Raw genomic sequence first — 13,457 nt, forward strand, 5'->3', positions numbered from 1 at the left:
GTTGACTTTCTTTAGTTCCCAACTACCTTATTGTGGCCCCAAATAAAATAGTAGAGTTTCAAAGTGCAAAATGAATTTATTCATCTTTCAAGAAAAGAAATGTATGGAATGAGGTTATTTTCTTTGGTTCAACTTTAGTATCTAGTCACTTGTAGATAAGAACAATACAAATTGCAAAATTATTTTGACTCATTAAAAATCTAAAATACTAGTTTAATTTTAAGATATTAGAAAGACTTTTACATGCAAATAAATATTTATTTGCCGATAGGCAATTCCTTGTGGGGTTGGGCCCCCACCAGAATTGTCTCACACCGCAAAAATGCAAATTTTCAGTTGTCGGTGAATTTTTTCCCGATAGGCTAAAGCTCATGCAACGCGTGGTTAGGGTTTACATTCCACCTGTGGTGTAGATTGGTGTGGCTGCCTGCATGCGGCCTGAATTTTCATCCCGAGTCGTATTGCTGGCAACGACCACTTGAATCATTTGGATATAATTGCGGTAGGTTTCCCAATTCTGATTGATAGGCCAGGGGCGGGACATTTAGGGTTTATTTTGTAACCAATCTATTCTTCTCGGGCGAGCAACTATCTACCTTTGTCTTCTTTACCTCATCACTACCTGGCATCCATCAAGTATTGCGTGTGTGCAGCTTCATCTTTGGGTGGAAATTTTTGGGCATTATTCTGATGCACCAGACTCCATTGTCGCAGAACGACGTGCAAAGGATGGGACAAAGCACAAAATCTGTAGCAGACTCTTCTAGGTTTCTGCCTTAAAACACTTGTCCCTTTCATTTTCCAAAATTTATGATTGGGATAGTACACAACTCACTATTCTCTCTCAAAATCAACTAATGTCTCAAGAAGTAGAGATACATTGAAAGGAAATACAAAAAGAAAAAAAACTAAGAAATGTTTTGCATGACCTTGGGCGATGATGGCATACAAAAAAAAACTATCGACTAATCTGCACTACACTCTATGCTTTCCACCATTATTGGCATCCCATGTTGAGGATTTAGAGTGAGGAAGGCTGCAGGTGCATGCCTTTACCTACTATTGACACTAAATTTGAATCTCCACTATCATAGTACCACAACCTTTTTGGTAATAATATTTCTATTATACATTTAAGAGTTTTTACAAATTGTGTATGCTATCATTATGCAATCACCAGCAACACCACTCAAAACACAAACACAATACAATACAAAGACTCTAATCCAAATTTTCAATTAGATAGCAACAAATCTACAAAACACAAAAACAAACAATACAAAGAATCTTATCCAAATTTTCAAGTAGATAGCAACACATCTACAACATAAAATTTAACATCTTTGGGCGATCAATGCCCTCTACCGGTGGCTCCTCCAATTCTCACAAGCTCTCTTTCACAGACCTAACCCAACTCTCTTTCAATTGGCTCGATTGCTCACATCATTAGGTCTTTTCCCTCTCTGGTCCACTACAACACCTTAAACAGCCACAACCACTACGATCACTACCCCAACAATTTGATTCGATGAGTATTTGAAGCCTATTTGTCTTCCCCTGCATTTCATCATAGCCCTTTGTGTCTTTTGTAATGTTTTATTTCCTTTCTTTTCCCCCTTCATATTCCTTATGTAGGGTTTCAACTACCTCCTTGTTGCCTTCCACATATCAATTAGGACTACTGTCAATGTGGCAAATCACTTACCTCCTTGTTGCTGCATACATGCATAGCAGGGCAGTTCTAAAAAATTTTGTGGAGTTTGGCTTTATATTAGCCAATCGCCCTTGTTTTGAAAGTTTTAAGTCATTTTTGACAAATGCATTTTGTGCATAGCCTATAATCAATTCTTTCAATGAAGCCACATATGTGTGAGGCATCGCTCAAACAGTTCACTTGCCTGGTCTATGCTTCCACATTTTGCATACAAAACTCGTCATTTGGGGGGTGGAAAAAAATGAAGCACTTCTGTGTAGATTTAATGTTTCCCAAACAAGAAATTGAGGTTCCACATTTTCAAATCTAGAGTATGTCTATTCAAATTACTCGACTTGGGGTATTTCACAAGATGATTCCCTCAACAAAATAGAAGTGACAACGCCCTCCATGCACCGAGTCCAGAAACTTGAGAATGTGGTTCTAATTCACGTTGGTCCTCTTTACAGGCAGCCCATTATCTCACACAAGTCCTTTTTGTCTTAACCTAACAAAGAAAAAAATGAAAAAAGGTAAGGCAACTGAATTAAGATCAGACAAAATTGGGATCCTTTGCAAACATATTCAATGCCCAGTTCAACACCAAAATGCATAAACAAATAAAAGGTGATCTCTTGGAAGTAAACTTTAAAAAACTACAGATTTAAGATTGTCAACAGAGGATTCTCGGGAAAAAACAAAGTCTCTAAAATAAAACAGAACATGAGCTGATTTTGAATGTAGATTTGAATTCGTGTAAAGTGAAATCGAATGAGATAAGATTTGTTTTGAATTTGTGGCTGGGGGGTTGGGCTTATCCCCAACTCCATCTGCACATTTGGGTTGGTTTCTATGTAATTGGGCCCAAATGGGTTCTCTGTTATTAATTATGATTTGGGTGCTCATGATGATGGGTATGGAAGGTTTTTTTACTAGGGTTTTTCCAGATCAGATATGATACTAGCACTATTGCAATGCCTTTTTTTGTAGCATTTTTGGTAGGGATGTCCATGTGGTATTTTGTTTCTATCAAAGCTCTTCTTATCATGTTTGGACAGTCATAACTTTTGGCCGCTCTGCCCTTTCAAACCCTGACCTACAATTTTTCCTTTATGATTCCTTATTTATCAATTTTTATTCAATATAAAAAATGAAGAGAATCTAAACTCCTCCACCACAGTTATATGAATCTAATATTTCTTGTTGTTAAAATAAGTCTGATATGCTTGCCAAGGAGTTCCAAGCCTTGTGGAAAAAGATTTGTTGGAATACTAAGATGGATCATGATGTTGTTGGGATTGGGTTTAGTTAATCCAAAAATGCATTCCAGTTTTATATTGATCTTCACTCATATCTATCAAATGTTTGCACTAATGGTCTCAAAGTGTGAATGCCTAGAATTTCAATGCATAAAATTACAGTTTGTAGGTCTGATAATATTACATATGGGCTATTCTAAAACAAAATTACAATTAGTTTCAAATTTATATTTAATTACATTTTTGATATGGAATTAATTATACCTATAGCTTCTGATCACTTGCGAGTAGGCTGCAAATGTCAAAGATCATCCACTGGATGCTTAGTCAAATGAGTAAATGAAAATTGTATCCTATAAATAACAACCTTGAACACTATTGTCACAAATGTGTGTTTCCTTCGGCTATATCCAATGACAACCTACTAACTGTTACCCTCATATCTTTTTTTTTTTTTTTTTGGAGTAGGATTGTCAGGTTTGTGCACATCTCAAGAATGGAGAGCCACAAGATTGTATTGTAAGAATAATTTATGCTCTTTGTACTGTTGAAATTAAAATATTTGTAGCAAGCTTATAATCAACACACTATTGAATTTGAGCAAAAGTGCCATGTGACAAAAATGAATGACCAGGGCCTTTGATCACATTACAACAAATTATCCTGATTATATTTAAATCCTACTTTGTTAATAATGAAGAATGTCAAGATGCAGAGAAAATATCTGTCTTTAATTTATTTTCACTATCTTTGTATTATAGCAAATTATCCTGTTTATTTTTAAATCCGACTTTGTTAATAATGAAGAATGTCAGGATGCAGAGAAAAAATCTGTCCCTAATCTCTTTTCACTATCTTTATATCTAACTTCAACACAAATCAGCCTTTGTCTTGATGCACTCATGTAAGAACTTTAATGACAATGGCGATAGGCAACTTATTTAGAGAATTAAGATCAATCATTCATATAATTTTTTGTTTCAGTTGATTGGTATAAACCTTACCCTTCAATCTGCTTACCTGTTTTAGATATAGCTACAAACAAAACATTCAAATGACCTATGTGCAAGTTAATGGCAGTTTTGATTTTACTTTTGGCTAAAATAGTTGGTAGTATAACCATTGTCTTGACTCATGTAAACTTGTCAAATTAGGTTTTTGAGATAAAACCAGAGTTGCAGGAAGTCCTTACTCTCGTTCCTTAGTAACATAATCATTTGAAATGTCTTGACAATTTCTTAAAAAATGTACATTAGTTTGTGCTAACATACTCCATTTTTCAAAACATTGTTTAATTTCTGCATCTTATTTGATCCATAGGTTACAAAATTCTTTCAGGTTTCATCACTTTACAGTCTATAAGGCCTGACATTATTGAGTTGATTTTGCTCTCCTCAGGTTTTTAAGTCCACTTTTTGCAGTTCCTCTAATAACTCTTGTGGGGCTTGGGCTCTATGAACTTGGCTTCCCTAATATTCAACTAGAATGAATACTACTTAAGTGAAATGTCATTTTGTTTTAGTGACACTTAATTCATATAATCCTTAATTCAGGATCATTGATGGGTTACATGATTGTGGAACTCTGGAGAATGTTCGAGGTAGCTCCCCATACCAGTTTCAACGATACCCATACAACTGAAATGTTCGTACTCCATAATTTTTTATCTTCGAAGGGAGAAGAACCAAGAGATAACAGCAACAGATCTAATTGCTATCGGCAGTACAAATTGAACCTTTTTCAGGTCCAACCGCTAGTTTTAAACTTTCTTTACTTCTCAACTACCTCAAGTTCTTTGGTTCACGCAAATAATTTCTTATATTATTTTTTTCCATTTTCAACAACCTCTCTCGAGGTTTAATGTTGTCCGTTTTAATGATAGTTAAAAGTCAATAGTTTTAGAGTTACTGTTAACCATTGAATTCTACGCTAACATTTCTCCGGGCGATTACACATAATAGAGTGGTATGCTATGATTAAAATGTGATTGTTCCCGAGAACACTACCATGGCAAAACGCTCTGCTTGGACCCTCTTTCTTTTCTTCTCCTTGATCGTCACTCTATTCTCTTCTGTGGAATGCGCAGGAAACATTAGCTTTTCTTTCCCTCCCTAAACAAATATCAAAGTAGATCCTGATGCTTACTTTGAAGGGGACACAATACAACTCACCAGAAATGAAATCGTAGGTGATTTGGGATGGAGCGTAGGCTGGGCGACTTACAACCAATCAGTTCCTCTATGGGACAACTCTTCTGGGGCTCTCGCAAGTTTTACATCACATTTTCAGTTCCTCATCAGAAACTCCAGCTCGAATTCTGCGGACGGACTCACTTTCTTTATTGCCCCTTTCAACTTCAAACCACCTGCAAATTCTTGGGGCGAATGGCTGGGCCTCTTTAACCTAACCACAAATGGTATACTTTCAAATCAAGTAGTGGCCGTCGAATTCGACACATTCCAGGACAGCTTTGACCCAAATGACAACCATGTCGGAATAGACGTCAATTCAGCTGTTTCTGTGGCGAACGTTTCGCTTAGCTCGGAAGGTAAATTCCTAAACAATGCTCTGAAAAATGGGCAAGCTTGGGACTCGTGGGTGGATTACAATGGGAGTACAAAGCAGTTACAGGTATTTCTCTTATATAACCCTTCTGCTAATCTGTATAATATTTCTAAACCCAGAAGCCCGATTTTGAGTTATCACATAGATCTGCGTGACTATATTCCGGAAATTGTCACGGTTGGCCTCAGCGCATCCACTGGATTGGCATTTGAAACTCACAGAGTCTCAGCGTGGAATTTTTCTTGTACATATTCGTGGGATATTTCCTCTGCTCCATCAACAACTCGAAATAGTAGCTGGAAAATTATCTTGATATCCCTCTGTCTGCCTCCTGGTTCTCTGCTGTTTTCTATTTATTGCCAGGCGGTGCTATTTCAAACAGAGAGAAGCAAGGCCCGAGGAAGGAGACATAGAGCTAGACGAACAGTTCGCTCAAAGCTCCTTCAAGTTCTCGTATGCTCAACTCAGCGCGGCTACCCATAACTTCAGCGATGATGAAATACTGGGAAGAGGAGGCTTCGGAAGTGTATACAGGGGCATCTTGCCTACAACCAATGAGACAGTAGCCATAAAGAGAATAGCCCAAGGATCGAGGCAGGGAAGAAAAGAGTATATATCAGAGGTTACCATAATTAATAAGCTGAGACACCGTAACCTTGTGCGACTCTTGGGATGGTGCCATGAACAAGGTGAGTTGCTTCTTGTTTACGAATTCCTCCCAAATGGAAGTCTCGATAAGTATATATTCAATGGAAGCAAGGAGGATTGTTTGAATTGGCAGCGAAGGTACAGCGTTGCTTGTGGGATAGCCTCTGCTCTTATTTATCTTCATGAGGAGTGGGATCAGCGCGTAGTTCACAGAGACGTGAAGGCTAGCAATGTGCTGCTGGACTCGAATTTCAAAGCAAAGCTGGGGGATTTTGGTCTGGCAAGAGTGGTAGAATCTGATCACGCCGCCTCACGTACAACCATGGTTGCAGGGACACGTGGATATATGGCACCAGAGTATATAGAAAGTGGCAAGGCGAGTTCAGAATCAGACGTGTATAGCTTTGGAGCTGTGGCTTTGGAAATTGCCTGCGGAAGACATCCCATTGATTACAGCTTAGAAGAATACGATTTAAAAGTGGTGGCCTGGGTATGGGATTTGCGTAGGCAAGGGAAGCTTTTGGATGCGGCAGACAAAAAGCTAGAGGGGAATTTCAGTAGTGGGGAAATGGAGGTGCAGATACTGGTGGGATTGTTGTGTTCTCATCCGGACCCAAAAGCAAGACCCACGATGAGAGAGGTATTAAAAATCTTAGAATTTGACTCTCCATTGCCGTATCTTCCCCTGAATATGCCTGTACCTGTGTATGCCGACATTCTTATTTCTCATGCCGGGTAATCCTCAACTAGCTTACCTTCTGCAAAGAGCAAACGTAAAATTTCCGGTCCTCTCATGTCAGACACAGAAGCCCGTTAAGCTCGTTGTTAACCTTAAACTTCATAGATAGACTTTGTCGGGATAACGTTTGTCAGCGTTCTCATGTAACGGGTTGATTTTTCCATTGTGTGTATGATATTGAGTTCCTAGGCCATGGGCCGTCTTTCATTATAGTTTTCGTTTTCAATCTTGATATGTTATCTGTGGGTCAACTTAACTGTCCAGTTGGTCAACTAATTTGCATCTTGAACTTTCTTGAGTTTTTTTTATTTAATATATTTGTTTCTGAATAGTTTCACAAAGATGCAACATATCATATCGTGTAGCTTTCTATATAGAGGACATGTAATTCTATTAATCTTTATTAGTCATTAGCCAAAGTAATGTATCTTTCTCATATATACTAGTTTTATTGGTTTCAATAAGGAATCCTCTAAAGATAAGTTCTCATTGCCTAAATTTCATAGCATTGTTGATTCCACTATTGTATATGACATGTAATCATTTGTGGATAGATTTTAAAACTGCAATTAGATTCCTTCAAAGTCAACATAAAACTATTTTAACTTTTTGTCAGTGTATTTTTCTATGTTGTATACATTTTGTGTCGAAAAATGTTATTCTTATATTTATCAATGATCTATGACATTGATCTTCAACGATTCAATGCATAATATTTTAGAAAATTGTGTGGATAAAATTATAGGTAAATAAAAGAAATGAATTGATCATCTTCAAGATTTAAGATCTATTTTTTGGTGTAGTTGATCATTCATTAGATTTGATGGTATCTAGATAGGCATTTGAGATTGATACAAGAATATATATATCATTGTTAATATGTTCTCATATAAAAATATTATATTAATCTATAGTCCTCAAATAAAATACAAGATATTTTATATGCTTTTTAAATAAATATTGAATCAACCATACATTTTATTTGGGTCATTTGGACCTCCACACACTCATACACACCAACACCACTTCAAGATCTTTAAAGCATCTCTATTTTTTTTTAAATAATTAAAATATTAAAAATAAAAAGTAAAAAGTAAATTCATTAGATCAAGATAACTAGGTTTTATTATAAAAGGATATTATGGAAATACATGATGAAGAGGTATTAAGAGGATATATAAGAGAAAAGTGGGAAATGAGATAATGAATCATACTAATTATATGTGTGTAAACATAAGTGTTTGAGATATAAGAGAAATGTATGTCTAAGAATAAGGAAGATGTTAATGTCAATGATAGTATAAGGAATTAATTAATTAATTATATATTATTTTACTTATTGCATATCTAACTTTCGTATATTAGTTCAATCACAGCTAGGGATTATTTTATTAAAACTTTAATTTTAATCTAGGTTTTAATGTCAACATTTGATTTTATTGTCAAGGACTAAGTTGTTGCATAAGGAAAGAGACCATGCCAAAGAAATAAATAAGTGGTAACTCAAATTGGGTGGAAATGAAATTTTAGATTAATTTTACTTTTACATAGTGATCTTATAGTTATCATCTAGAGGTGTGGTAGTTCACACTAAGTGCTAGCCCTTGGGTAACTAATCTCTAAGGAAATGATATAGAAATAGAAATATATCCAAATAGACATGATTATTAAGGAAAATTAGGTGACATGATTGAGGAAACAATAAGATGAATAAAAGATATAAGATGAACAAAGTAGTAGAAATAATATGAGACTTAGAGTAAAATTAAATGAAGAAAAAAGGGAGAGTTCGAATGTGTTAGTTAGTAAAAATATGGTGAAAACTTGATTATTCATTTATCACTTAACCATGCATAGGAAGAGTTGGTTAGTTTAACCAATACTGTCACTCGACATCTCAACATGACCACTATGTAATAAACATAAGAATGTAATATAACTACCTACACATTTGCATATGCTAACATTTGATAAGATTACTCCTCATTACATTGTTCCTGCAAACATATCCTTGAAATCTCAAATTTTCACCTAGCCAAGGGATCCCCCTTAAGGCTTATACAATAAAACCTGTTGATTGTATAAAATAAATACAAATTCTTTAAAAGATATTTCTTTCAAGAAAAAAATCATGAATCAATCAAAGCTCCATCAAGCTACCTCATAATCCTTGGAAGGGTGTAGCTTTGAGATGAATTCTCGAGTTCTCAGTCTTTGAACTCTCAAATTATATATTTCTAAATTATTTCAAAAAAATAGATATTGACCTATGATAGAGCTCTATCAAGTTGTTTGATGACCTTTAGAAGCACGTAATTCTCAATCACAATCTCATAAACTCATTAGAAAATATTTCTTTTTGATCTCAACATTCAATCCCTTACCCATATATAAAAATTAAACTTCACAATACATGTATTCTTTAAATCCAATAGCACCAATCGAAAAAGATAAAAAGAAAATAGGAATATAAATCCAAAACTTTTTCTCATGCAAATCACCATCTCAAAGTGATAAGCTAGTTTGAGATGGGTGTTAGGGTTTAGGCAGATCCAGAGAAAATACAAATTAACAATTATATGCAGATACAAACACAAAAGATAAAGAAAAATGCATAACACAAATACCACGGAGATTTAATGTGGTTTACCCAAGATGGGCTACATCCATGGAACACAACCATCCAATCTTTTCTTAATACCCAGTAAATTAGTACAACACCATTACAATGCCTTTTTCATTCCAACCGCTTATAAAATGCAATTTTTAGGGAAAAATATAAAGTTGGCTATTTTAGGGTTCTTTTTTCAGTGTTGGTTTTTTTTCAACAAAAAAAAAAATTCCTTAGGGGTTGTGCCCTTGAACCCCCGCTTTCTCGGGGGGTTGTTGCCCCAAACCCTGTCAAGGATACATAACGAGTGCATAATACTTGCATGATTAATCACCACATATCAATAATGGGGAAATCATCCATCCTTAAATCCCACCTACCTCCAAATATGACCTTGTTAATCCTTATCCTCCAAAAGTAACAACAAAGGAAATATGATAACCTTTGTAAGCCCAATCAAAAACATCATTTGGTTGACCCTCAAAGAAAATCTCAATGTTTGTAAAGAAACACAATATTCTCTAATATCTATGTCAATTGGCTTGAACTCCACACTATGAATTACCTTTATCACCTATAGATAATTAGAAGGAACTGAGAAGTAAAAGTACATGGCATAGATATTTAGACTAATAAGATATCCATAAAATCATGAATTCTTATGGATAAGATGGTTTTCCCTAGTAACATTATATAAGGGATAGGTCAAAATCCAAGGAGAGTGATGTCTCCATCAAAACCATCATGCTAATGGTCATCATCTCAAATAAAGATAGCAAGTAACATGTTCATGAGAATACCACCTTCACAGAAGAAGAATTGGATTAAGATAATCAATCTTATGTGGAGAAGACACAAATAATTATTATACCTTAGTCAATTATAAGCAGAGAAATATGAAATAACTATACAAGAACTGAAAATTATTTATAATTGATGAAATCGACTATTGTCTAGTTAGTGGTTAAGACAGAAGAATATTGGTGTAGGCAATGATGTAATATACAATAGATATGAGATATTAATCCCAACATAAGGAAGGAATACGATCTACTAAGGTACCAACATAGTTATTAAAATATTGAGATTATTATCAAATAGTTATCCCTCAATAGTGATGTGTCAAAACAAAATCATAGTAATGATACACAAAGATTAGCATTGACTTGTGTTATCTTGTCATTCGTCCCTCATATCAAGAGTGAGTCGCCTTGCAAAATTTTTAGTTGAGTCTTTGTCTTGCTAAAAAATTCGTTGGTTCAATCCCTAATCCTCCTGTAAATCATTTCTAAACCCTTAGCATTATGTTTCAATAGTTGTTTGAACCCCTAGAACCATCTTGAACAGAGTTCATAGTGTTCATTTAGGTATCACAGGTGCTAAGTTGTGTCTAAGACGTTTTTGGGCTAACATTCATATCAAGTGTTTTGCAGCAGCTCTATTTCACGATCGTGGATGATGGTTCATATACTCTTTCTCCATATTGTGAACCATTTGAACCTAGTTCAAACAGTTCAGTGATGTTCAAAGTGTTCGATGAAATTCAAGGTTCAAGTTCTGCAAGTCTGATTTTATGACAGTCATATAGACCCGTACACAGTAGCTCATATCTTTTTACTCAGGAATTATGGTTTAAATCTCTCTAGTCAGAATGGAGAAAACTAGGTTTCAAACAACATATCCAAAATTGAGAATGATCTAACGGTGAAAACAAAAGTTCTGGGCCCCCTACCGAGATAGATTTTGACTATCACAAATATTTTCAGTCCACCTAGCATAATGAATATTTTTATTTTGAGTTAAAATATTCAAGTGCCACCTATCCAAATATTATTATAAACTTTAGAGAATTATATTTCTAATGTTTATAAGTATTTTATGTTATAAAAAAAGAGTAATGGGAAAAGTGAAAAGTGTAAGTGAAAAGGGTTTTCAAGATTCGGTTATAAAATTGAATAATGATCTCATGTAGCTATTTATGGTGAAAGAATTGGGGGAGGAAGGGTTCTTCTTCTGTTTATTTTCTTCCAGCAGCCTGTGGGTGAGGGAGAGTAGATTTTTATTTGTAAGGGAGGAGTTGAAGCTTTTCTAAGCAATGCATTGTACAGAAAATATCAATCATTGAGTTGATTTCCATATATGAATAGAATGCAGATGATATCTTCAATCTTTGTGTTGCTGATATTATTCTCATGGCTGTAGCTGGACTTTGAGCCTTTGCAGTTGTTTATTAATGTCTTTTCTGTTATAATCAATTGTGTATGTGGAATTATTACAAATCTGTGTGCTTGAAAGTAAGTCATATTGGAGCAACGACTTTTTCTATTAGTTTTTAGTCGCAAAAAATTAAACTTTGATTTAATGGTCTTCATTTATATCTGTTTTGTAAGTCTTTGGCATTCATTTTCATGGCTATGGATGAATGTTATTTTCCTTTATTGCTTTTTGGTTAAAAGCATATCAGCAATTCAATTCCTTGTAAATCTTCTAAGAGGGAGTTGTACCTCTCAATTCAGAGGAAGATTATCACTTCAATGATAATCTATCCAACTGTTAGTAGTTTTTGTTCTTCATTCTGGGCATTTTGAGTTTATTTGTATAGTTATCTTCGAAGGACAAATTTGTTCACTAACAGATTTTTGGCGACTCTACTGGGGATTCAAAATCAAAGACAATTGCATTTTGTTTCCTCATATTTTTAGATTTATCTCTATGCAAGAGATTGGCGACTTTGTATATAAACATCATGCTCAAGGCAAGAGCAATGAGAAAAGGGAAAAGCCCAGATCCTTCGATCTTGGAAATTGTTGAAATAGATGATAAAATACCGCATGACTTCTTGGAGCATTACAAAAAAAAGTATTTCTCATGCAGTTACAAATAAAATAAGTGTGGAAGATGATCATGCATCCACTCTTCTATGGAGAAGTCTTTGCATCAGATTTCACAAATTGAAAGAATTGAAAGAAAAGACAAGAATCTTGCAAGTTTATGCAAAGAAAATATTGTAGCTGAAAGAAGAATTAAAATTTGATGATGATGAGGCTCCAGTCATCTCAGTTTCATCTCACTCCTACAATTACCTTGTCTTGAATGAGCAAGAAGTTCAGTAAGAAAGAGTTCAGTCTCATGAAAGTCAAACAATGGTAAGTGAGAATAATCAAGACAACATTGGAGAACCTGCGAACTTGAATGAAAAAGGTTTTTTGAGATCTTTCTCTTACCCGGAAATAGAAACTTTCAGTTTTGATAGTATGGAAAGTTATCATGTTCCAAAAAGTATAAAAGATGAAAATTTTCAAATTTACATGCAACCAGAGTATGAAGCTTTCAAACATATACATGAAATTGATGAAAATGATTCTTTATGTTTAAAAGCTTGTGATGAGTCCTTCGTAGAATCATTTCATTTTAACAGTAAAGCAATATTATGTCTTCCTAATGAAGAGTTGCAGTCCCAAGAACTGTTGGCCGATTTGGATGGTACCTCTTTTTGTGAAGAAGAGATCATAGAGAAGTTCTTGTCATCCATTGAACAAGGGGATTTCAAGGAGAAGGATTCAAGTATTAATTCATTTCATGCATTAAGTTTGGATAGGGAATTTGCAGATTTAATTTTAGTAAAAGATGTTGAAGTTGATTCAGCTAAGTTGGATCCCATGCATGATGAAGTGTCTCTTTATTTTAAGATTAGTTCAAATGCTGAAAATTATTTTAAGAATGATGGTCTTAATAGTGGTGATTGTGAGAATGATGCAACCTTTTCCCTAGGAATTTTTGAGCATTACTTTTTTCAGCCAGAAATAGAACATTATTTGAGAAGTATTGTGCAGATGTTTCCAGAAAATTCAGAAGTTCATGATGAAACATGGCTTTTTTGGGCATGAATGTGTATTCACAAAGTTCCTACATATTGTTAGTTTGGTGTTCAGCATTGAAGAA

The 13,457-nt window shown here is 34.7% G+C and overlaps 1 protein-coding gene across 1 annotated transcript; it reads left to right on the top strand.

Moving 5' to 3' along the window:
• Positions 1–3,874: 3,874 nt before the first annotated feature.
• Positions 3,875–6,904, top strand: LOC131075120 (L-type lectin-domain containing receptor kinase IX.1-like). Its single transcript, XM_059216275.1, has 3 exons — positions 3,875–3,884; positions 5,105–5,761; positions 5,847–6,904. The coding sequence occupies exons 1-3, from the start codon at positions 3,875–3,877 to the stop codon at positions 6,902–6,904; spliced, it is 1,725 nt and encodes a 574-aa protein (XP_059072258.1).
• The last annotated feature ends 6,553 nt before the right edge of the window (positions 6,905–13,457 follow it).

Source organism: Cryptomeria japonica, unplaced genomic scaffold (genome assembly GCF_030272615.1).
Source record: "Cryptomeria japonica unplaced genomic scaffold, Sugi_1.0 HiC_scaffold_1390, whole genome shotgun sequence".
Classification (NCBI taxonomy): Eukaryota; Viridiplantae; Streptophyta; class Pinopsida; order Cupressales; family Cupressaceae; genus Cryptomeria; species Cryptomeria japonica.